The sequence below is a fragment of the Lepidochelys olivacea genome (assembly GCF_965140295.1).
Source record: "Lepidochelys olivacea isolate rLepOli2 genome assembly, chromosome: 2".
Lineage (NCBI taxonomy): Eukaryota > Metazoa > Chordata > Testudines > Cheloniidae > Lepidochelys > Lepidochelys olivacea.
This window is the reverse complement of record NC_140412.1, coordinates 202882125-202908259: the sequence shown is the minus strand read 5'-3', so window position 1 is coordinate 202908259 and position 26135 is coordinate 202882125. Positions and strand designations below refer to the sequence as shown.

Genomic DNA, 26135 nt, shown 5'->3' with positions numbered 1-26135 from the left:
CCCAGCCTGGAGCCACCTCTTGCACCCAAAGCTCTCATCCCCAGTCCCACCCCAGAGTCTGCACCCTCAGGTGGAGCCCTCACCCCCGCCTGCACCTCAACTCCCTCCCCCAGCCTGGAGTCCCCTCCCGTACCCTGAATCCCTCATTTCTGGTCCCACCCCGGAGCCTGCACCCCCATTTAGAGCCCTCCGGCACCTCAATCCCTTGCACCCTGAAAGTGAGTGAGGGTGGGGTAATGTAGTGAGCAGGGGGGTAGGGCCTCAGGGAAGGGGCAGGGCTAGGGTGTTCGTTTTGTGCATTAGAAAGTTAGCAACCCTAGCTGTGTCTGCAGCTGCAGGTTTTTAATCAAAACTAGTGTTGCCAACTTTGGTGATTGGATCACAAGTCCTACGACATTTGAAGATTTCCATAAAGCTCCAGCTTGTGGAGTCAGGGGATTATATGAGAATGTCCACTGTTACATCACATTTTGTTTTGAAGGTCCATTTCTAGTCCTCATTGTTTTGGAGAAAAGCTTGAAAACATGACCCTCACAGGTACTAAAACCCGGGCGGTGAATGAAAGCAACCTAAAATGTTTTGGTTCATTGGCTTAAATATTGTGATTTTTTTTTTAATCTCATGATTTTCAGGGGTAAGGGGAGTGAGTATTCATTCATGATTTTGAGTGCTTGAGGGTGGCCATACTGCCTCTCAGATACTGCTCCCTAGAATGCAGATCACCAGCCGACCGCAGGTCAGGGTAATTCAAGCCCCTCAGCAAGCAAGAAAGCATCCCAGTCAAAATCACAGCGCTGGCCCTTTAAGAGGCCTTGGGCGTAGTCGGGGCGGTTCGCCCTCATGAGTCCAGAGTGCGAGGCTGCAGGTCACGTGACTGTTTAGCAGCGACCGCCATGCCAGTTATCGAGGCGGAAGCGCCCACCGCAGAGGGCCACTGGACTGAAAGCTCCTCGCGCCCCGCTATGTAGCCCATCATCCTTTGAGCGTTGTGCTGTAAGTGGCTTCTTCCACAACTGGGGCTGCTCGGCTGTCCCTGGATTGCCTCGGTCTCGGGAGGGCGAATCACGTGAGGTGCTACCACCAACACAGCTCCGGGCCGCTCCCGGAACTGAATGGAAGGTGGGGGCCGTGACGTGACGTGGCGGAGGCGGCGGAAGTGCGTCTGTGTGTTTTGGTCCGGCAGGAGGAGGCGGAAGTTGGCGGCGGCCCGGGTGAGATACGGCAGCGCCCCCGCCCCTCACCCCCTGCACCCCGCGGAGGAGCCGCCTCCCCTCACAGCCGCGGGAGCGAGAGAAGCCGCTGCGCCTCCCGCACCGCCCGGCTGCCCGGCACCGCCAGGTGAGGAGGCAGCGGCGGGCGGCAGTGGCCGGGCTCCGCCAGCGGGGGGAAGGGAGGTTATAGAGCCGCCCAGGGGAACCCTCACCCTGAAGGCTTCTTCTCCTGGCGCCGCGGGGCCTGGGGGCCGAACCCCGGGGCGGGGGCCGGGGAGCGGCTGGTCTGTGTCTCCCCCGCCTCAAAATGGCGCCCCCGAGTCTCCCACTTCCCCATATTGTGGCTGTGGCTGAGGAGCAGCCGCGGGGGGATGGAAAGGGGCGGGCGTGTGTCCCCGCCGTCCCCTCGCTTTGCTCCCCCGGCGTGGGGAGCCGCTGCTCCACAACCTGCTGTGTGACGCGGCCCGCGGGGGTGCTGCGTCCCCTTCCCCTACAGCTGCTGTTGGGGCGGCGAGGGCGCCCGGGAGAGGCGTGGGAACTGGGAAGGGAAACCATCCGCGCGCACAGCCCCCCTCTTCCTGCAGCTGGTCCCCGATCTCGGTCGGGGGGAAAAGGGCGAAGAGGGGGTCGTTACACACTTAGCAGCGTGCACACAGCACCTTGGGTTGATGCTGTAAAATAGCCCGTCTTCAGGAGGGGAGGCAGACTGGTAAAAAGTTAACATGAAACTTCCGTACGAGAAGAGTAGGCCTAGGAGAGAGTGTTAAAACAGGTTTCAGAGTAACAGCCCTGTTAGTCTGTATTCGCAAAAAGAAAAGGAGTACTTGTGGCACCTTAGAGACTAACCAATTTATTTGAGCATGAGCTTTCCTGAGCTCACAAAAGCTCATGCTCAGATAAATTGGTTAGTCTCTAAGGTGCCACAAGTACTCCTTTTCTTTTTAGTGTTAAAACACATAGCCAGGTTCTACCATGGTCATCTTGTGCTGTCTCTTCCCTCTAAAAATCTGGGTGGAGGAGAGACTGAACGATCACTCGATTAAAATTAACTATGACCTCCCGAGTGACATTTGAAGCAGCTCAGAAACATTTTATGACTAGGGGCCCTTTCAGATTTTATGGGTGGGGATATGTGAGACTTCGAGGAAATGAACAAATGTTTGAACTGCTTATGTTCTAAACCTCTTGAGTAATGAGTCCCCTTTCTGGATAACTCAAATTTGTTAATGTTAACTTGAATTAAGTGTTTTGAGATTTTGGTAATAGGTGACCCTTTACCGACATTGGTGCATCAGTCACACAAGAAATTGATATCAAAACAGTCAATAACTCACATACATCATACATATGTAGTCTCACCAGGCTTATTATCTTTAATTGGAAGGATGTAAATTTCACAGACTACCTGTGTGATTTACTTGTTTGGTATGTTCTCTCAATATGTTTCAATATAAATTGGTTGATGTATTGGTTGATATGATCTAGAAAACTAACACAAATACTGTGGTGAGGAAATTCTATATTAGAGTATGCTAATTTTATTAAAGTTGCTAAGATTTTTATTTAGGGTGGATAGGAACAACAAGAAAATAAAGCTGACAACAATGCCTAGAATGGTGGGTTGTTAAATATTAACATAACCATATATAATAGGTTTGTAAATGAGAATTAAAGCAGGTGATGGTCATTATCTCAAGGGATCTATACTGGTTGTATTGTAAATAATGTTGTGTTAAGTTTTGAGCACTCTGTGAGCGGTAGTTAGTCACTCTTGAGCTCTAATTTGCTAATACAGATAATCTGAAATTTAGATGATCATGGTTTATCTGCATTTTGTTCCCAAATCCAGAATTTGTCTAGAAGCATCTTTCTTTATCCAAAATGCTAATTAACCAAAAATGGGGTGGTCTTTGTGACATCTGGCTAATAAGTATTAATCCATAACTAATTTGAAAGAACTGTATAATTTATGTAATTTAAAAATATGTGTAATATGAAATATCAGAATTATTGTATATGTAAAATGAGAACTTTTTTTAATTTTACCAATCCATTCTACATCTATCCTAATTTATATGAATGTGTCCCACTAATATACTAGCGGTGGGAGTGTTAGTTTTCTTACTCTCCTTACTATTTTGTGTGTGAGAGTGTCAGTGTTACTCTGATACATGATCTTTTGTATTGGTGGTACTTTTTAGAATAGTAGGTCCAAATCTTGCCAACATTTCAGCTATGCTGGTGAGTAGTCCTGGAGAACTTAGACTACTGGCAAACATGAAATTAAGGATAAATGTAAGTGTTGGCAAGACTGATTTAAACAGAATTATCTCTAATACAAGAGAGTGGCTGTAACATCCTTTTAAGACCTTTTAGAAAACTTTTTTAGTGTGAAATTGTTATAGTAATTGGTGTCACAGCGCAGGTTATTTAAACAATTATGAAAAGCCTTATTCATGTGATGGACTAACTTGACTCAATATTTTATAATAGGAGATAAAGCAGCATGTGTGTTTATAGACTGTTTTGATATTTAAGGAGAATGAGAGGGCAAACTAAAACCAGGAGTTGGCAAATTACCTGATGGGATTTACAGACGTACTTTCCTAATATATATCTGATCTTTGCTCCTCTGCTGACATACTGACCTGGAGCTGCTATGGCTTAGTGCAGGGGTACTCAAACTCGGGGTCAGGACCCCTCAGGGGGTCACAAGGTTATTACATGGGGACGTTGCAAGCTATCAGCCTCCACCCCAAACCCCGCTTTGCCTCCAGCATTTATAATGGTGTTAAATATATTAAAAAGTGTTTTTAATTTATAGGGGGGGGGTTGCACTCAGAGGCTTGCTATGTGAAAGGGGTCACTAATTCAAAAGTTTGAGAACCACTGGCTTAGTGTGTCCTTGGGGGGGAAAAAAAAATCGGACACTAGAGATGAAAAAGACCTATTAAAGCATCATGTGTACCTACTATAATTCATGATGGCTCTTTCACCGTATTTTCCCACTGCCTTTTGCTTAACTATTGGAGGAAGAAAATACAGCGTTTTTCATAACCTTTCCTAGGTGGATAACTGTATTGGGGGTGAAGTGGGGGATCTAAAGAAAATGTTTCGGAAATGTTTACTTTCATAAAGTAACTCATCCAGTTCTTATATAGCCCGTATATTTATTTAAAATGTCTATTTTTTTTAATTTAAAAGCTTGATTTCAGGTCAAAACATTATACCGAGTTTAAATGCAGACCAAATTTTACAGCTCATTTATGATCATCCTCAAAAATCAAGTCTCTAATGGTAAAGTTGAAACAAAATTTGTGAATTTCCAATTCTCCAACTAGCTTTACTTCACCTATTTGCTATCCTACAATGCATCTGTAAAATGAAAAGCTTACTCAGAATACAAATAGCTGGTTGGGTTGGGTTGGTGTTTTTTTTTGTTTTTTTTTTGTTTAAACTGTGTATTTATTTGTATTGCTGTAGTGCCTAGGAGCTGTACATCATGTTAACCAACCTGGAACATCATTACCAAGACTGCAGGATTAGGAATATCTACAGCTGCTAAAATGAGTGTTTGGAATTAATGGAAAATCATCCTGTACATATTTGAATTTATTCTTTGTGAGCTTAGTATACATAAACAAGGATTATTGCCTCTTCCGGTTATCATCTTCTATCACACTTTCTCTGGTTCCCAAAACTAGTATTGTACACATGAATTAAGAAAGTGGTATACAAATGTGGCCTGAATCTCAGGAGAGATCTTGGGGCCATTTTTTAAAATCCCTGGTAGCTGCTGATATGGAAAGATAGCTCTTTAAAGAGATTTGGTAATATTTTTCATTGAGCATATCAAGTAGTTTGATTTTTTTTACCAATCTGAAAAATATTAATAATTCATAATTGAGTTTGAAAGAGGGTCGGTGAAAGGAATACTGAGTATTTGAACCACCTACTAGAAGAAATGAGGAAATACAAAAACTTAGGGCTTGACCCTTGTGCTTCAGAAAATATGAGGGTTTCTACCTATGCTTAGGGAGAGTGGTGATGCTCTGCAACCTGAAAAACACCCAGATATGATTAAAATGTCTGGCTTTTCAGGCTGAAAGAAGCCGTACAGCCCCTATGGGCTGGTAATAAGAGGGTGGCATGGGTATAGTGAGTTTTCTTAATGGCATTATTAAATGTGTTGGCATAAGCTGGCAGCGTGGGGAAGTTTTCTTTCTGTCTTCTGGAAAAGAATTGCTAAATGCTAGAAACATGCCAGAGGTAACAGCTGAAACCCAATCTGCAATATTTAGAAAACATCTCTGTTACAGAGATAATTAGGACAAGCCTCCAAGACTACAGCAACACCTCAGGTTGCAAGATATTTTCTTCCATGCTCTCTGCAGACTTGTTTTGAAGTTGCAGGGGTTCTTCATGATTTGTAGTAGCATTTTGAGTTTCCTTCTAAGACATCTATTTGGTGATCCATCCAGCTGATAAAATATTTTGCTCTTATATAAGTGCCTTCCACCCATAGTATCTGAGCACACTGGGTAATCTGTCATGAATGAGGGCCATGGAAACCTATTGATTTTAAAATACTTCCAACTGTTCCACATTTTTTTTAATAGAGTGGACATTCTTCACAACTCTGATCTGGGGTACCGTCTTCATAGCCTGTTTCAGCTAGTAGTGAAAAACTGTTGGGAGTCTGACAGGAGCTCTGTAAAGAGCAATTATGTGTGTAAATGGCCAGTTTGAGTGAAGTAACTACATGTGGAATAACATCTGAAGCCTTGCCACACCTACAGTCGCGGATCATATCCTTTTCCTGCTACTGAGGATGTAGCAGAGGGATAGTGAGCAAGTCCTGAGTGATGAAATAAAGAATGTGGAATAGTTCCATTGAGTTGCAGACTTCCTTTCAGAGATTTTGAGCAAATGACTTGGTCATGGAGAGCAACCTCATGAATATGGTATCGGATTTGGCCTTTACTTGAGCCTAAAATAATGCTACAGAGTGCAGAATAGCTAGCAGAATTGCTACCACGTCTCTCAGACGTTTAAAAAAAAAAAGAAAATTGTACTCCATGACTAATTGCCTGACATGCTCACTGAACTGTACTACAATGTAAACTAGAGTAATATATTCAAAAGAAAGGTCTTAAAAACTTACTGTCTCAATTATTGAAACTTTTCTAAATCGGGAGTAAGAAGCCGATATCTGACATTTTTTAACTTAAGATCAGAACTAAAGATCATATGTATGCTGACCCCACCCTGTGATTTAACTTGTTTCATAGATAACTCGTGTGTCACTTTTTTGCAATATAACTAGGGAGTGATTAAATAAGTTAAGGTCATCCATTGTTATGAGTTGCTTTGCAGTCTGTCCAGATACATTACTTCATTCTGTTGAAACAAAGCAATAGCTATCTATAGCTGATACACAATTCATTTACCATTTTTTTTTAAATTGACTTTAAGAAGAAGAAAAATCCTTAAATTGCTTTTAAATTATAAGATCCATTTCTATATCCTAAGTAAGACCAAAAGTGCATTTTAGGCTAACAGAACAGTTCATTTTAAGGAGGATTCACTCAAATTAATAATGTGAGGCAACATTCTCTATCTGAATGTGTGTTTAATTTTGGTATGTAGTTTATGTTGGTTCTGATATTACTGTGATAGCTTTTTTTTTTGTTTTTTTGCCTACTAGCAGAAATTGGGTTTCAGTGTAGGTAGGTTCTTTCCCTCCGGAGTTGTTTGTAAGTAGTATGTCTATACAGCCTGCCGGAGTGAGCATCCCAGCCCGAATCAATGGACTTGGGCTTGTGAAGCTAATGCTCCAAAAATAGTTGTGTAGACAATACACTGAAGTTGTGGCTTGCACTCTGAAGCCCACCCCACTTCCGTAGGCTTCAGAGCCTATGCTCCAGCCTGATCCACAACTTCAAAGTGCTGTCTACACAACTATTTTTTAGAGTGCTATCACAAACCCCACTAACAAGTCCATTGACCTGCAGTGGGAGGCTCGCTTCTGCTGGCTTTGTAGACATACCTCGTAAGAACACAAGAGACAATATATTTAATTCTCGGTGGGTTATGGTATCATAATTGAATCAAAAAGGGTTTCTGTCATGAATGACCGTCAGTAAGGCTGCCCGTCTGTCACAGAAGCCCCTGGGCCTGTAGCAGCAGCTTGGGTATGTGGGAGGGGGCTGGGGGTTTAGGTGTGGGGCGATGTTTACCTGGGCAGGGGGGCACTCTCTGGCCTCCACCAGCATGTTCCTGCAGCTCCTAAGCAGAGGGGTCGGGGGCTCCGTGCACTGCCCACAGGCGCTGCCCCTGATCATCCCATTGGCTGCAGTTCCTAGCCAATGGGAGCTGCAGCACTGGCATTTGTGGTGGGAGCAGCATGCAGAACCGCCCTGGATGCCCCTCCTCCTAGGAGCTGCAGAGACGTGGTAGGGAGCCTGCGAGCCATGCCAACCTCCCTTCCCCTCCCCCCCAGTACCCGCAGCATCCCTGGACCATTCTCCCAGAGCACCCGTGGCCCCCCACCCAAGTTTTAGTTAGGGGTATATAATAAGTCATGGACCAGTCACGGGCTGTGAATTTTTGTTTACTGCCTATGACCTGTTCATGACTTTTTTTTTTTTTTTTTTACTAAAAATACCCATGTCTAAAATGCATCCTTAATTTTGAGAATTGACAGAATGACACTTACTATGGTGCAGGCCTGTTTATGAAGGATTGGGATGTTCTGGCAGCAGGACCTTTGGTGTGCTATGTTAGTTAGGTGCAGCCCTCTGGGAGGGGAGCAACATTATAGGAAGTGACAACTTCATTATAAAAGGATTCAGATATTGATCTGTACTACCATGTAAAGGACCAGAATTTACATTCTGCTCACAAGTTTCAGAGTAGCAGCCGTGTTAGTCTGTATTCACAAAAAGAAAAGGAGTACTTGTGGCACTTTAGAGACTAACCAATTTATTTGAGCATAAGCTTTCGTGAGCTACAGCTCACTTCATCGGATGCATAAAGTGGAAAATGCAGTGAGGATTTTTTATACACACAGACCATGAAAAAATGGGTGTTTATCACTTCAAAAGGTTTTCTCTCCTCCCACCCCACTCTCCTGCTGGCAACAGCTTATCTAAAGTGATCACTCTCCTTACAATGTGTATGATAATCAAGGTGGGCCATTTCCAGCACAAATCCAGGGTTTAAAAAGAATGTCTGAAGAACAGTGGGGGGGAGGAAAAAACAAGGGGAAATAGGTCTGTAGCTCACGAAAGCTTATGCTCAAATAAATTGCTTAGTCTCTAAGGTGCCACAAGTACTCCTTTTCATTCTGCTCAGTCTCACTCCCTGGTCTGGAATCACTGGTGAAGGGATGCTAATGTTTATCAATTGGTGTGTTGGTCAAGGCGCATTGTTATGGAGTCTTGTGTGGTTTCATGAATGTAAGATAGGTGGGAGGGTAAAACTAGTGGTGTAGAATTCAGAAGGCATCTGCCAGCAGACTGGGGAAGGGAGATTATTGTTTTAGGTGCTTTTAGCTGCCGTGTGAATTTATATCCACAAAACAGAAGTTATAAAGCTAAGCGAAGGCTAAGCATGCAGTGGATGGGTAGTGAACTGGAAGGCTCGGAAATGGTAATGAATGTAGAACTTGGTCATTGGTTTGAACCTGGACCAGGTTGGTAATGACTGAAAATGTAGCTGGATTCAAATGTACTTGCTTTACTTTAGACCAGGGATTCTCAAACTTCATTGCATCGTGACTCCCTTTTGACAACAAAAATTACTACACAACCCTGGGCAGGGGGGCTGAAGCCTGAGGCCTACCACTCCGGGCTGAAGGGGTCAGGCATTGGCCTCAGCCCTGGGCCCCGGCAAGTCTAACGCCAGCCTTGGTGACACCATTAAAATGGGGTTGCAACCCACTTTGGGGTCCCAACCCACAGTTTGAGAACTGCTTTAGATAAGCGCAGCCTTATTGTCAGACAGTTCAGTGCTCTTTCTTATGTTTGCCGTGCATACACTAAGGTTATATCTACACTAAAAATAAATATAGTTTTAACAGGTTAACTAACAAGCCCGAGTCTTGTTGATTTGGGCTGGGATGCTTGCTCTGCCAGACTGTATAGACATACCACTCACAAACAACTCAGGAGGGAAAGAACCTAGGTAGACATGGCAAGCTGTAATTTTGTGTATTAACAATAAACACAAGAGTAGTGTCCTTTACTTGATGAGAGAATCGAGTGGCCAGCGTAGACATCTCTCTCACCTGTGGTCTTCTGACGTTCACTTTTAGAATGGAATTGGGAAGGGCAAGACTAAGTGTTGCACCACTCTTCTTGCAGGCACCATTTTCCTGGAAAAATGCTGCTTAATCTAAACTACTAAAGTAGTTAGAAAAACAGATTTCTGTTATCAAACTTCCCTTTGTTTTTTTTTGTTTTTTTTAATAAAACCTTTGAAGTGAAACTAGTTATTAAAATCTCTGGAGACTTAAGTGCTCCGTCAGGAGACCAGATGAAGCACTAGCAGAGGCAGTGCAAGCTACCCCACACTGCTGAACCAGTGTGTTTTAATTTTTGTCTGAAAAGACAGCTTCCAAGTTGATTGCGGCTAGTCTAGTCTTTGATCTTTGACCTGTCTGCAGATACTACTAACAAAGGGTTCCAGTTGTGGTTTGTGTTATGTGAACACCTGTATGCTACATCCTGGATTGAGACTAACAATTCGTTTTACATAAGACCCCGGACAGTCATCAAATGGTGGTGATTTGAGGTTCCTATTGACCTAAAGCTGAAAGGCTCCATATCAGATTATCAGTCCCTCAGCTCCTTCAGGCATGTATGTTAAATCAGAGAAGCTGTTCAAATCAGGGGTCATGTTCACTTTCGAATGTATGCTTTTACTATTTGAAGAAATTGCAGTTCACATGCATTATAGGGATAAACTGTAGAAAACTACTGTAATTTGATTAAGTTTGAAATGCTGGTGTAATTGAGTTTCCAGTAATTCTTCATTCTAATTAAGCCCTTCCGTTTGTTTTTACTAATTCTGACTTGAGTAGTCAAGAATTGCATGGCATCAGCAACATCATGAAAGAGGAACTTCTGATTATTAAGATGTTCTTAACATGACAAAAAATGGAATGGAAATATGCAGGTCTGGATCTGTTGGACTCTTAAATATTAGCCTGAGATACACAATGTGAATTGAAGTCTCATAGGGAACACAGAAAATGTAGGGTAATAGGTCAAGTGACTAGTATTTTTGGTATCCAGTTTGAGACTTTACAGGGGAAGGGGCCTGATTTCAGAAAACCTTGACTACCCCTTTGCTGAAAATTGGCCTTTTAAGGTTACTCAAGTTACATCCAAAATCTCTAGCCCCTTTTAATATCAATGGCAAAGACTTTCACAATAGTATATAATAAAAATCTTAGAGCTGTGCTTGTAGAATTCACTGGCTTATTTCACCTAAAACAACAAAAATAACTATTCTGAGAAAGTCCTGGATCCTTAACTTGGATGATTGTTACTAGAACTAGTTTTATCATAATATGTTACAGTTGTGACTCTAATAGCATATACTTTTTTGATAAACAGGTTGCTACAAGCAGTAGGAACATCTCGGTTCACATCCTGAATTCTTTCCTCTCAAGAATTTGAAACAAGGGACTTCTTTCTAAATTGGACATGGCTAATCGAGGAGCAACAAGACCCAATGGGCCAAATGCTGGGAATAAAATATGCCAGTTCAAACTAGTACTTCTGGGAGAGTCTGCAGTTGGCAAATCAAGTTTGGTGCTTCGTTTTGTAAAAGGCCAGTTTCATGAGTTTCAAGAGAGCACCATTGGAGGTGAGAAATAATGTTACATTTTCTCTTGCTTTGTATTGAGTATATATCCTCTTTGCCAATGACTGTCTTCATAAATTTAATATGATGCCCTGTGGTAGGCCATCTGCAGTAGTAATCAAATCCGGGACCTCTGGATCTTAAAGCATGAGCAGGGGTGGCCAACCTGAGCCTGAAAAGGAGCCATAATTTACCAATGTACATTTCCAAAGAGCCACATTATTATGTCAGCAGTCCCCCATCAGCTCCCCCACCCCACTCCCAGTGCCTCCCGCCCACCGGCTGCTGATCAGCGCCTCCCCATCCCTCACCTCACCTCCAGATCAGCTGTTTCGTGGTGTGCAGGAGGCTCTGGGGGGAGGAGCGAGGGCACTCCAGGCTCAGGGGAGGGGGTGGGAAGGGGTGGAGTGGGGTCGGGACCTGTGGCAGAGCCAGGGGTTGAGCAGTGAGTACTCCCCGGCGCATTGGAAAGTTGGCGCCCGTAGCTCCAGCCCCAGAGTCGATGCTTGTACAAGGAGCCACATATTCTGAAGAGCTGCGTGTGGCTCCAGAGCCACAGGTTGGCCACCCCTGCTCTACTGCCTGAGCTAAAAGATTAGTGCTGTTATTTCAAGGCTGTAGCAGACTTGTAAACCTATATGTGCTGCTTGATGGGGACAGAGTGGCACAATGTAAGTGTGGGTAGTCAGTTTTTAAAACTGGAGTTGTTGTCCAGTAATTCTAGAAGGCAATGTCTAGCTATTCTAACAATTCACATATTTAATGCATACAGTTAAGCTGCTTAGCAAGATGGAGAACCTTGGTTGCTGTACAGCAAAACATACAACTTTTTGCAAACTTCTTATGATCACTCAAACTGCCTGGCTTTGATTTATAAAGGAAGTCACTTGCTGTATTTGTACGTGCACTTTTCTTTAGGATTGTATGTGCTTTCTTTCCCACCCCCACCTGACTGCAATCAAAGCTGACTCTTGATTACTAGGTGGGGAAACAAGGATTTTATAATAGTCTGAGTGGATTTTACTTTCCCCCATTAAACAGTTTTTTCTGCACCACCTACAATGAAGCGGCAGCTTATGCTCTCTGAACTGTACTCCTCCTTTGGCTAAATCTGAACAACTTCTTCCAAGACTGAAGTGATTCTCCACAATCACTGATTTGCCCATAAACTGATGTAAGCTGTGCCCTCAGATCCATAACATCTGTGGTACACCCTGTCCCTGCTATTCCAGAGTGTGAATCTAATCTACATTTTGATGCTTCTGTAGATGAGTTGGGTTTCACACATACATTAAAGACTGATGGAGCTGACAGAAGTAAGAAAATTCCAAATTAAATCTTACTACATCAGTTTATTGCTCTGTATTTAGTTATTTTAGGCTCTGTGGGTCTGAGACTGCTTACTTCTGATCTCTTTAAGAGTCTGACTAAGTGGGTTTCTGGTTTTTGTTCCAGAAGTCTGGCATGTTTTTATTGAGGTGTATGTCTGGCATTAGGTACATCTAGAATTGCTGATTTGAAAGACTTTGTATATTAAACAATTATCTTAGCTGTTTACTTTTTGATAGTGTAACAAAGGTCCCAAGGACAGTTATACAGCAGCAAATTCCTAGTTCGTGTACACAAACACACACCACCTCCCTTCCCCCCCACTCTGTTACACATGAAGAGTTCAGTGGTCTCTGAATCTTATAGTTGCACTCTTAAATTTACCCAGGTTGGTTTCAGGTTTACTCACCTAACAAGAGTGAAAGAATACTTGAAAACAGCATTGAAATTATGAACAAGAAGCTACAGAAGTGCAAACTGAAACATAAACTATACTTACCGTAAATATCCACTTATACTAAAGAGTGTATTTTAACATATGCCTCTTTACTGTATTAAGTAGAGAGAAAAAGGCATATTGTACATAGTCCAGCTGGGAATGTTACTGGGTGCAAGTTACAGGATTCAAAAACGCATTTTTCTTTGGAGAAAATAGCCTGTTATTGTGTAGCCTTTATATGTTTAAATTATAGTTTTTTGTTCTTTGTGTACAGAAAGGCCTTTAAACAAAGGGGAGCTTATGTGCACTGTGAAGCTGAATAATGGCACTCGTAAAAGAAAATGCAGTTAGATGGAGCAGGCATGTTGACCATGTAGTGCTGTTGTGTAGAAGTCCTACACAGTGATGAGCTGCCAAAATCTTAATCACCAGTTCCCTCCTCACCCTATGAGGGGGTTGTGGCCCACCCCTGCCTCCTGGGACTCCTGCCCCATCCAACCTGCTGCGTTCCTTGACACCCCTGCCCCATCCATCCCCCTCCCCTTTCCCCTGACTACCCCCAGTTCCAGGCAGGAGGGTCTCGTGGGCCACCGTAGTGGGTGCCCGCCCCTCCCGTAAGAGCCAGAGGGACCTGCCAGGGAGCGAGGTGGGGAGTCCCGGCAGTGCTTACCTGGGGCGGCTCCCAGGAAGCATCCTTCAGGTCCCTCTGGCTCCAAGGGACAGGGTGGCGTAGCAGCAGGGGGAGCAGCCACTCTCCCACTGATCACATCAAAAGTGGTGCCTTAGGCACCAACTCTGTGGGGGCTCCAGGGCTGGAGCCCCCATGGGGAGAATTTGGTGGGTGCAGAGCCCACACTGGCAGCCTGGCCCCAGCTCCCCTCTGCTCCGCCTCCACCTCCTCCCCTGAACGCGCCACCCTGCTCTGCTTCCCCCCCTCCCCCCGCCCGGCTTCCTGCAAATCAGCTGTAAGCGGCGGGGGGGAGGGGAGAGAAGCAAGTGGCAGGTTCGAGCTCAGGTCTAGGGAGGTGGAGCGGAGGTGAGCTGAGGAGGGCTGACCGCACTGCAGCAGGTAACCTGGAGGGGCGTGGGGTGCACAGGGGAACCGCTCCCTGCCCCAGCTTGCCTCTGCCTCCCTGGGCCTAAGCACGAAGCTGCTGCCTGCTTCTCAACCCTCCCAGGCTTCCCGCGTGAACAGCTGATTCGCGGGAAGCCAGGGGGATGGAGAGGCAGAGCAGAGGGGAGCTGGGGCCGGGTGGGAAGCTGCCACCAAATTTTCCCTGTGGGTGCTCCAGCCCCCACGGAGTCGCGCCTAAGGCACCACTTTTGGCTGGTTGTTAAATTTAAAAGCCCTTTTAGAACCGGTTGTCCCTCATGGGACAACCGGTTCTAAAAGGGCTTCTAAATTTAACTGGTTCCAGCTCACCACTGGTCCTACATTCAAAAATAACCATAGAGCTTGCTTTCCACAGTCTACTGGAATAAGTCTACTGTGAGTTAGGAGGAAGCATGACTTCTCAGAAGAATGATTATCTTGAGATAATTAACTTAGTTGCATTAACATTGGCCTTATGAGGCAGCAAATTTCATTCATGTGGCTATAGAAGATGCAAGAAGCTTGCATTTTCATAATGGCTTTAAGTACATCAGCGCCACAATAAAAGACCTGCAGCATGACCACTACTGGCCTGGATTAGCTGACTTGAGCTTGGGCTGCAGGGCTATAAAATTGCAGTGTATGTGTTTGGGCTCTGGCTAGCCTGAGCTCTGTGACCCTGCAAGGGGGAGGGTCTTAGAGCCTGGGTTCTAGCCTGACTCCAAATGTCTATGCTGCAGTCTTACAGTTCCATGAGCCAGAGTCAGTTGACCTATGCTCTGAGACTCAGTGATGTGGGTTTTTTTTATAGTATTGTGGACAAACCCTGAGTTGGCTCTGCATCCATTCTGACCCCTGCAACAAGACTGCTAAATCAATTCAGTTCAGCTTTACAGCCTGTCATGATGGTGACAAACCTGCTTTTTGGTATACCAGTGTCTTCAATTGCAGTTGAAATTGATGCAGCTCCTCCTGAGAGTGGAAATGATGAAAAGTGATGCTATGGTGGTTCAGAGGTGTTCAGTCATTTACGAAGTGAAAAATGTATCTAATGCACTTTTTACAAGGGGCTGTTTGTTTATGAACTGTTCTGTTTGTTTCTAGTTCCCAGGTGCCTAAGACTGAGCCAAGTTGTATCATACATTGTTTTCAGAATCAGAGCTACAGCAGTTTGCTGGAATGTAGAGAATAGTACAAAACTATATATAGGGATGAACTAATGATGTACAGTGTGATAGAATATATCATTAATGTTGGTCTGTCATGCCTTCTAGTGCATCAGAGTGAAACACTTTTCGAAGACTGAGTGCTGATTGTTTTGTGACAACTTCATTTCAGTATTATAAAGCTGAAGTTAACTTGCTGGATTTTCTTCCCATACCAGTTGTCCTTTCATGCCTTAATTACTACAAGGGGAGGCAGGTTGTCTTAAGTAATTTCATTTTGTGCTGTTGAAGCAGTATAAGACTGCTCCTAATATCCTCTTCCAACCTATTGTATTTTACCAACTGATGAGGCACTCTGGGAAGGAAACTCAGATATGGGATAGCTGTGTGTACATAAATGAATATGAATGTGTAAAAACATAACTATAGACCTTTGATTTCAGCTTCTTTATTTCTTTTGTAGCTGCTTTTCTAACCCAGACTGTGTGTCTTGATGACACAACAGTAAAATTTGAAATTTGGGATACAGCTGGTCAAGAACGATACCACAGTTTAGCACCAATGTACTACAGAGGAGCACAAGCAGCTATTGTTGTATACGACATTACAAATGAGGTAAGTACAATATAGAGAGAAGGGGGACAGCTGTGGGCTAATGGATTGAGATGGGAGTTGAGACCAGATTCTTTTTCCTGATTCTTCCACTAATTTATGTGAATTTGAGCAGGTAATTTAATGTTTTATTTACAATTATTACAAGTAACTGAAAACTTCTAACTGAAAAGTTAGCAAAAAACTTTTTTGTTTTTCTCTTGTGCATTTGACAACACTTTACTTTATCATTTTCACTGTTCTGTAAATGGTAAGTCAGTTTGTCACACTCATACCAATAGGAAAATGTCAATTTGGGGTTTCGTTTTTGTTCTTTAATCACAAGAGGACTTGGCAGGCCTAGCACTTAAAACTGCTTTTATCTTTTACTGAAGAAAAGTGAGGCTTTATAATACTCTCCAGACACCTTCTTTAGATTATACAATGAGCTCATGTGATGATCTCTTTGCTGCTGTGTAACCATACCAGTTATAGGATGCAAAATGTGTGTTGTGGCCACCCAGGAGTTAGACCAATCACAGAGGAATTAAAGAAGAATATTTTTCTAATATTTTCCCTTCCACTGAATGTTTAAATAAAAATCATTCAGAATGCTATTACCTACAGCAAAAATTACTCTTCTGTATAGGTATGGAAGTATATCCCATCACAATAGGTTGGGCTATATAATATGTACTAATATAACAAATCCACAATAGATTAGTAGACTATTGGTGCCTGTTTCTGCAGTGTGAGGCCAGAGGCAAAGTACTTCACATCACCAAAGTGAAATGTGTTGCCTGCTGCTTCATTTCTTGGATTTGGCTTTTACCATTGGAGTATGGCTCCTAATTTTTACGTTTTCATTAGCTTAAAAATTCTTTAAAAGAGGTTTTCAAGTTTTTATGCAATATATCCTTTCACTGTGAAAATCACTAGCTACTGAAAGGATATAAGAAGCTAATGTAGAAGAGTACTCTTTTGGAGACACTTAATTTAAAAAAAAAATCAACTTTAAAAAAACTTCGGGTTTAACTTTTTTTTATTCTTTCCCATTTCTATTTATTCAGAAGCTTTTGGCCTAATGGCCTTGGCTCACTTTCCAACAGAGAGAGCACATTGGAAAACATAAATGTAATGACTTATTTATAGCTGCAAGTGACATCTAAGTATATAACTGAAAAATTTGCAAAAAGAAATGTAAGGCCTAATCCTGAGGTTCTCACTCAGTTTTTATCCAGTCCTTAGGCAAACTACCCATTATCAGTGGGATTTTTCCTGACGGAGACTCGGAGAAAATGGGTAAGGACTTCAGGACTTGGCCCACTGTTGTGGGTTGAGTGGCTTGAGACCCTTTCAGCACTTTCAGGGAAGACAATAGTTTAAAATTGTCACTCTTTCTCTTCCAGTGCTTGCTCTGTTCTCACTCTATCCAAGAGAGTCATTCTTATCACTTTTTCATCCATTTAACATAATTGACAAAGGGGCTCTTAATTTGTCAGTAATGTGGTCCCAACTATCCACCTTCGGGAATTAAAGAAGGGAGGTTTTATTAATAAGGCCCAGTCAGCCAGCTGGAATGTAACTTTGGAGAATGAATACACTGATAGGTTTCTTGCTCACAGGGCAGATAAGATAAATTTGGGTAATAGGGATAAAAGGACAATAGAACTGAGTTTCTTTTAAATCATTAACAGGAGTCCTTTGCAAGAGCAAAAAATTGGGTCAAAGAACTTCAGCGGCAAGCAAGTCCTAATATTGTAATAGCTTTAGCAGGAAACAAAGCTGATCTAGCTAATAAAAGAGCTGTGGATTTCCAGGTATGTCATACATATTTTTTATTCATAAGAAACAGTGTGTTTTTGTTGGAATGCTAGTCTGTAATATAAATAGCCTTCTCAGAAGGGATCATACTATTTTCTAATGATTAATCCTTCATTGTAGGATTGCACCTGTAATAGAATTCTGTTGATAATTGCAAACATGAATTTATAGTATATCTGAAAATATTATGATCTAGTGAGAATTTTTTTGGGGGGAGGGGTATAAATGTGATACGAAGTGACAGCTGTCCAAAAAGAGCTTTTCTAATTAAATTTTTACTTAGAGGTACAGTAACTCCCCTCCCCACCCCCCCCAGATATGTCAGATCTATCAGTAAATTGAATTTGTATTCTGAGAAACTGCCTTTTTCTGTATGCCTCCCTAACAGTTATTGGGGATGACTTCACTAACAATAGTTAGTTAATCTTAGGGGTAGGTGTGGTTCTGAACACAGACTGCTCTCAGTGAGAGGTTTGGAATTCACTTGTTGACTTTAGGGTATGATGCACAGCTGATCTGGCTACTTTATGGCCTGGTCAAAGCAATGTAAATTGAGTGAGTTAAGTTTTAGCTGACTTTTTGACTCTTCTTGCGGTTTTTTTTTAAACTGATGTACCTATGCCCAGAGGCTTTTGGTGGCTCACTTAATAAAAAGTACCTTAATAAAACCAAATCAATCAGTGGCAAACTATGATTGTAGGGTTGCTTATGACTCAACAGAACTCAGACTTCTATGTATGTTTGCATATTCTGTAATCTTAGGATCATCTTTGGTCATGCACTTTCCTTTTTCTCTATCATCATCTTTGCCTGTAGATATGTTTTGTCTTATCTTAACATTGCTGTGTATGCCAGTATCTTAGTTCCATCTGAGTTCCTTTCCCATGTCTTAATCTCCATATGTTGACTATTTTTGATTCCTTTCTCGGTGGCTTTTAAAGTATCTGCTGTCCAGAATTCAACAAATTCATTTTTACCTTCCCTGATTTCTCACTCTGTTTCTTGACATTTGTCAATCATTAACTGTTTAATTGTGTTAGAATAACTTCGTAAAGTATTTAGTAATACTTTTTGTACAATGGGGAGCTTCGGGGGAGGTACCTGGAGGCCTGGCCAGGGCAACATACAGACCCCTGTGTCTCCCTCTCCTCCCCCCGCCTGAGGTCCTGGTCGCTTCTCGGAGCGGCGCGGCGGCAGGGCAGGCAAGCGGGGAGCCTGCCCTGCCCCTGGTGTGCGCTGGGCCAGGCCGGAGCCGCTCTAGATAAAAGCTGGGGGGGCTGCAGAAAATAACTCCGCAGGCCGCGCGTGTGAGACCCCTGGGCTAAACCACTGGCTTAACTACTCCAGCCCCCACGAGAAGAAGGCCACCCGCTGACATAGCACTGTCCACACCGGTGCTTATGTCGCTCGGGGGTGGTTTATTTACACCCTTGAGCTACATAAATTATGTTGACATAAGCTGTAGTGTAGACAACCTTAGAGTGATGTAGCTTGCTCTTCACAATTATATTCTCACCTGTCTTTGTGCAGAACTTCTGTTGAGTTAAAAGGGAGTTCCACATGTGGAATGAAGAAAATATGTGATTTAAAGGGAGATTTGAGTTCCCAATTAGAGGGTGGGGGCTCTAATACTGTGCTGTAGGTGGTGGCACTAAAGGAGAGACTTTTAGAATAAAAAAAAGGTAGAATTCACATTTGGAATTCAGGCTAACAAAAAAAATTAAAAAGTGATATTGAACACTGTTGTCCTGTCATGTTTGTGTATAATAGTTAACTCTTTCTGAGTGATAAATTTTGTTTTGATGATCTGTCCTCAAAGGCAGGCAGATTCAGAGGAACTCCAGAAATTGCCTCTTTCCCTGTGTACTGTTGAAATGCACATGGGCTACTAGGACAACTCAGCTTTCAGCTTAAACTTAGCTGTTGGAGGTCAATGTTAGTTGCAGGCCCCACCTTTTGGAACTTGTTCCTCCTTACTGTCAGAGCCAGAGTTTCAGTTCAAGGACTTTATTTTAATATTTTTTTATTTGTTTAGGCTTTTGTTCATGGATATTTTAGGCCAACCAAAAAGTGTTGGAATTTCCTAAGATTTGAATTCTGTATGTGTTTTAATAATTGTAGGAGACCTATGTTGACTTTTATTACAGATGCTATGTAACACCTAGAACATCAGGCTGATCAAGTTTCATTGAGCATTCTTTCATACAGATTACATGCTATGTATTTTATCACTACTAACCAAGGGATTTAGTACTTAGTTGCATAATTAAAAACGAACTAAAATCTGCTTATAATATGTAACTTATAGGAAGCGCAGTCTTACGCAGATGACAACAGTTTATTGTTTATGGAGACATCGGCTAAAACATCAATGAATGTAAATGAAATATTCATGGCTATTGGTAAGTATTTTTAAATAGAAGCTACGTTTTCAGGCAACTGGTTTGTGTGTAGTCCTTCTCTGAAGTTCATTCTATCCTAGCCTCTGAGTGGAATATTACCCAACTTTTCCCTCCTTGTTAATTGGATTTCCCTTTCTGTGGCAGTCTGCTTCTCTAGCATCTTTTCTGAAGTCCTTTTTTAATGTTCTAAACATCAATCACTTAAAGAACAGTCTGGCTCCAGCCTCATCCCATGCACCAAGCATATCCCCTAATACTGTCAGAGAACAAGAATCCTTGCATCACTTCTGAACCCAAGGTTTCTGTGTAGCAAACTGAACTTGCTATCACAATGTAGTTGTTCAGGGTCAATGGTCCATTTTGTCTGAGCTTCTAACAGAATGAGCAAAGACATGCACGTCACTATATATCAAAATATATTTATCTTGTGATGCAGATAAGTAGGAAATGTTTGACTTGCAAAATTTTTGCTTTTAAGGAAAGGCTTGGAATTCGGCTTTTAAAACAATCTAAAGGTGTGCAAGTGAAAAGGATACACTCTATACGATTCTAAGCTCTTTGGGTCCAGAGTTGTGCTGTGTTCTGTGTTTATGTAGAGCCTAGAACTTTGTAGGCTTTACCAAAGAGAAATAATGATTAAAATTGAGATTGAAAAATTATTTTAAAGGCGCATGGGGAGCAACGTTTTTATAAATATTGAGTTGAAATGTGTAGAACGCTTAAATTTTGTGAACACTTTTTTCACGGAGACTCTAAATCAGAGGTTCTCTCCACAAAATTTTTGGTGGCCTCAAAGTGCAGCTACTAGCTCTGGCTGGTGGCTGCTCTGACAATTTTTCCTAAAATACTTAGTTAACTTTAGGGAAACAAAAATAAATATGCACGGATAGATTACAGTGATTTGGACGTGTATCTATGTAGGGTTTTTGGTTTTGCAGACTCAATAATAAAAACAGTGTGCAGTTGTCTCTATTCTTTATGGGACCTAAACAGAATAGTAACACAAATAAGGTGCTTTGAACGTTCTTGTCTTTTTTCTTATTGTTCCTTTTGCTTTTTGGGGGTGGTGTATTTTTTTTATTTTATTTTTTTTTTAAGACTTGCTAGCTACTAAGTGTGCTGTGAAAAGTGATATTAACAAACACACAAATATCACTTTTCACACAGACTTAGTCAGCCCCAGCCAGCCCGGGGACAAACTAAGCCCTGAATGGGGAGGTGGGTACAGGGGCGATGGGGCACTGGGGGAGGTAGCAGAGGTAATGGGAGGGGTGAGCTTGGGGCCAGACCCCGTCACCATGCAGCCAGGGAATGGAGCCCAAAGCCCAACACCCTGAGGGACAGGGCCCAGGAGCAGAACCAAAGCCCCCTGGCTGGAGCCTGCCACCCGAGGGCTGATGCCCGACCCCACTGCTCCTGGGAAGGTAGGGAACTCACTGGCTGCCTGCTTCTCCAGCTTGTCTCTCTCCAGAGGGGGTCAGGGCCCAACCACTCATGGTGGCCCCTGGGGAAGGGCCACTGCTTTACGCCCCCCTCTCCTCCCGCCCCTCCTCCTCATCACCCAGAGCTGTGGCTGCAAGAAAAGCCCCTGGTGCATGTGGGAAACACTGCTCTAGATATGCCTGCATAGTGTTGGTATCCCAAGTATAGCAACCTGAAAGTGATGCTAAATATAAACAAATGCATGTCTAGTGTGGTTTCTCTGTCCATGTTGAACAAAATGCATTAAGAACATCTTTATTTGATTTTATTTTTAAAATCTATGGCATTAATAACCAAAGAACCTTTATAATTAAGTCCCTCCTTGAATCACGGGATGATCTTCAATTAATTGCACCTGAGTTATAGACAAGATATGGAAAGTCACACAGAAGTAATAATGGACCTTTATTAAAAGATGTAATTTGGAAAAGCCAGAGTAGGCCTATTTGTTTAATAAAAATTTGTTGGCACGGTATAAACACTCGGGTATTCTGTTACGCTTGCTAAATTTTTTGATAACCAGACATTTTGCTGCAACTATGTACATTCATTTTTTTTAAATGACTGGTACAATATAAAATTTAGAATACTAAAAGTCTCTACACAACTGCTGTAGAAATAGTCCAGTCACTTTTTAGCCTTTTACATTTTACAGGCATTGAATGTTAGTGCAGTACTAATTGCATACTAAAAATGTATGTAAAATTGTGGACGGTGAAAAGTAAGTTCATTAAAATCAGAATTGCAATGGAAGCCTTATATTGCAGGATCTGCAATTTTCACAGTAACACAAATGAAGTAGGGCCTTATTTATAATTTTTATCCCTTAAGTATGATTTTGACTGTAAGTCTACTTTGACCTTGTGGTCTCTTTAAAATGAAATAATTACAGATTATAAACAGAATACAGGTTTATTAAAGGTCTTCTGGTAGTTGTTTAGCCCAAAAGTATACAGATCCCACGTCCTGTGGTCATACTTAAGTTTCATTTTGTGAAAAAAGGGAAAATGTCCAAGAGATAAGGGGACTTACCATATTTGGTTTATGAAACTCTTTCAAACTGCTGAAAACTCTAAAATGAAAATAGTGTTGCGAATTTCATCCATGGAAATAAAACTATCATTATTTGTGAGATCTATTGAAGTGGGAAGCAAAGCAAGCATGTCTTCAAGATGTGCAAAATGGCTCGTTCAGCAATCTAGAGATAATCACAGCAATAGGTGTAACACTCAAACAAAAAGTAGCAAATGGCCCCATAGATCGTAAGTGTTGCATTTTCACCATGATAGGTCCATATAGTCTATTTGGCTAAGCGGTATTACAATTCATCATGTAAAATAAATAGTAGCATTGTAATTTCTTAAAATCAAATGTTTCATATATTGTGCTACTATCTTTGTTTGTATTAAACAAGGGTACATTTGTGATCTAATAAACACTTCTATCCAGGTATAAAAATAAGTAAAACTTTTAGTAAATATGCTATAGTGATATTAAAAGATCACTTAATGTGCTTCAGTTCAGAATGTTTAAATGTCTAACAGATATTTGGGGGGAGGAAAAAGTCTGTACCTTTATGATAAATATTTGAGGGAGTCCTGGATTTTGATTTTGATTAAAAAAAAAAAAAAAAAAAAAAGCCAAGCAGTAGTTCTATGTCCCTATTTAAATTTAAAACCAAATTAACATTTAATGGGCCACCCTTGAATCCTCATACACTGCGTTTCTGCTGTTCCTTTTAATTAGGCCTAGAGATGTGATTTTTATTTATTTTTTTGTTTATTTAAATGGTACGTTAATCTTTATTGTACCCCCTGAGTATTTTAGTGAAGTACCTAAACTTTATTTGACACAATTTGTGTACAGTTTTCCATGGTACCTGGCACTGTAGGGTCTTTGTGAGCTTAATTCATACACTTTCAAGAATGAGAAAATGGAAAAGCAAAATAACAGGAGTTAAGAATACTTGCCAGACAGAAGAGGGAGATGTGGCATGTAGCAGGCATTTGCAAAATGGCTTTTTTAGACCTGGTGCTACTTGACTGCTAAATTTAAATGGACGTTTCCAGAAATGCTGGGAAAAAAGTTCTCTAAAAGGGCAACCTAGAAAGCTTATATGGACCATGCTATCACAAATTAAGGTGCTGCGGAAGGAGCTGGTTCTGTGTGGACAATTTTTTGTTTGTTTGTTTTTTGTTTTTCCATATTTCCCATTCATACTGCATGTTTGAATCCTTTTGGAGAAATTCAGTCTCTTGCTTTTCTGCTAACCACCTGTAGTACCCTTGCTTCAGAGTCTGGACATGCAGAGAAAACTTAGTACTTTGGGCAGTATGGGTCAGGCTGGGGCTTCCCACAGCAAGGGCCAGGGCAGCCTTATGAATGTCCTTCCCATTCCACTCCTCCATAGCAACAACTGACTCCACTCTAGCAGAAAAGTGACAGGAGCTAATGCATAGCAGGATAAAGAAATGTCATCAAGTTCTGACTGGCTGCATTTTTCGCCTGCTTTAGTCTAGGGTTACAGAAGGCAGGTGGGCTGCAGGAAGGCAAGGGAACGATCCGTTAATTAGAGCTATAGGGAGTATGCAGCACAGGGACCGATGAATAACTAGGACGAACTGATCATTTATATGTACAACACAAAAAGACATCCTAGCTAAATAGAGAAGCAATTAGGGAGTTTATGAAGGGGAGGGGGAGGAAAGGGACATGTGCTAGTTCTGTGACCATTTTCTGCATGTATGTAGTATTCCTTTCCACTTTCTCTATTGTTTTTTCCAACTGTTAGCTCTTCAGAGCAGTGTGTGTTTTAGAAACACCTAGCATGCTGAGTGCTGCTGTAACCTAAGGCCGTGATCTTATAACTTGTTCCTCATAGGTGGACCCATATTGAAGACATTCCGTGGGAGCCCACCTGCATGAACAAGTTGCAGGATTAGTGCCTAAATTGTTAACTTCCGTTGCTAGGCAATTCTGGCTATATTTTTCTCTCCTTCCAAGGGTGTGGGTTTTTTGTGTCAGCTATTCAGGAAGCTGTGGATTCTAAGATGGTAATAACAAATGGTCTTAATTGTACATTTTTTGAATGACATACTCTGAAAGCCTAAAGCAGACAGATTGTGGAGTTACTATTTTGTTGCTAAATATCTTAAAAGGAAATATTCAAATAGCTTTCTTGGACTCAATAGATATTTAAAACTTAGTACAATCTTGACGCTAATTTTTGCTCATTTTTCGTGTTACTCTTATAGCTAAAAAGTTGCCAAAGAGTGAACCACAGAATGCAGGAGCCAACTCTGCCAGAGGAAGAGGAGTAGACCTTACTGAACCCACACAACCACCCAAGGCTCAGTGTTGTAGTAACTAAACCTTCAGTTGCTTTAAACTGTCTTGAATATTCTTCTGCTTCCTAACTGTTAATAACAATGGAATTGGAGTATTTAATCTGGTCCAATGCAGCTTCCAAAACAGAAGAGACTAATGACATAGTCGAGTTTCTAATACAGAATTATTTTGTTTTTAATCTTAATTTTTAACATGCATGTATCACTGGCTGTAATATTTCAGCAATAGAGGGGAAGTGGAAACTGAATAAACTTGCTTCAGTTGAAAGGTTTTAAAAATCACCTGCCATTAGGGATATAGAAGAATTACATTTATTGACCTAACCAGCTAGTCCTCTATATCCAGGTATTGGTTACTGTTGTAATTGATATAATTGGGACTCTTCAAACATTTCAATTTGTGCTTTAAAAAAAATTTTTTTCTAGAAACAGGGTCTACCGATACTTTAAGCTTATTTGCAGTATTCATGCAACCAGTTGTTTCTGCAAGTATCTATCATTTAAATATGCATTCCACATGTTCATAATTTAACTGCAAACAATACTTGCAGCATTTTTAAGAATCCTATGCTTGCAGAAAAATGGATTTTAGTTGTTACACTGTATGTAAATTAGCCCAGTGGTTTAAGAAAATAGTGATTAAAAATCAAGTTTAACTCCATATTTATCAGTTTATAAAGGCACAAACCAATGAATTCAACTTTACAGGATTTTTCTTCACAAACCATAAGAGCTCTCCAAGTAAAACAAAGACAAACTTGGTGTCTGTGATTTTTTGTTGTTGTTTTTGATCATTGCTGGCCATTACACAGTTTCTTATGTTTTTCCCCAAAGGAAAAAAATAGTCAGTGCACTAATAATTATGTACATTCAACTTGATTTTAAATTTGGATATTAATGTACTGTAAATAGGGTACTGCATTGTAGTCTACATTTGTTTAATACTTTCTGTAATATTTAAGAGTTGCTTAAAGGTATACAAAATGTACAGTTACTTAAAGCTAACTTTTCTTTTCCCCTAATCTAACGGGGTTCTAAGTTCTTTATGGCTAGAACAGTAATAAATGATGCTCCTGTACCTGTAACATAAGTACTGCTGTCTGTCAGTAATGAACTCTGCAACCTTGTTTTCCAAAGTCCATTTTATTTTGATCTGTCCAGTCTATTGCACTAATTCTTTATTTTCATTATATGAAATTTACCAAGTGTGTCAGAAGACGATTTAATCTATTTAAATGTTGAACTGCTTGCAGAAACTTGTGCAGATTGTAAATTTGCAGTAATTTGGGCTTAGCAAGGAAAATGACAGTTCACCAGTGTTTAGTTTTATATTGAGGTGCTCAGGTTTGAATAAAGTGGTTATAAAACAGGAAAACAT

The 26135-nt window shown here is 41.5% G+C and overlaps 1 protein-coding gene across 3 annotated transcripts; it reads left to right on the top strand.

The window, feature by feature from the left end:
* Window positions 1-890: 890 nt before the first annotated feature.
* Window positions 891-26078, top strand: RAB5A (RAB5A, member RAS oncogene family). Of its 3 annotated transcripts, none has more exons than XM_084618840.1 (6): window positions 891-993; window positions 10835-11087; window positions 15575-15726; window positions 17400-17522; window positions 19835-19928; window positions 24665-26078. In XM_084618840.1, the coding sequence occupies exons 2-6, from the start codon at window positions 10925-10927 to the stop codon at window positions 24778-24780; spliced, it is 648 nt and encodes a 215-aa protein (XP_084474966.1). In that variant the 5' UTR covers window positions 891-993; window positions 10835-10924; the 3' UTR covers window positions 24781-26078. The 3 variants fall into 3 exon arrangements, with proteins under 3 accessions (XP_084474966.1, XP_084474965.1, XP_084474964.1); XM_084618839.1 differs by lacking the exon at window positions 891-993 and adding an exon at window positions 1041-1211; XM_084618838.1 differs by lacking the exon at window positions 891-993 and adding an exon at window positions 1200-1338.
* The last annotated feature ends 57 nt before the right edge of the window (window positions 26079-26135 follow it).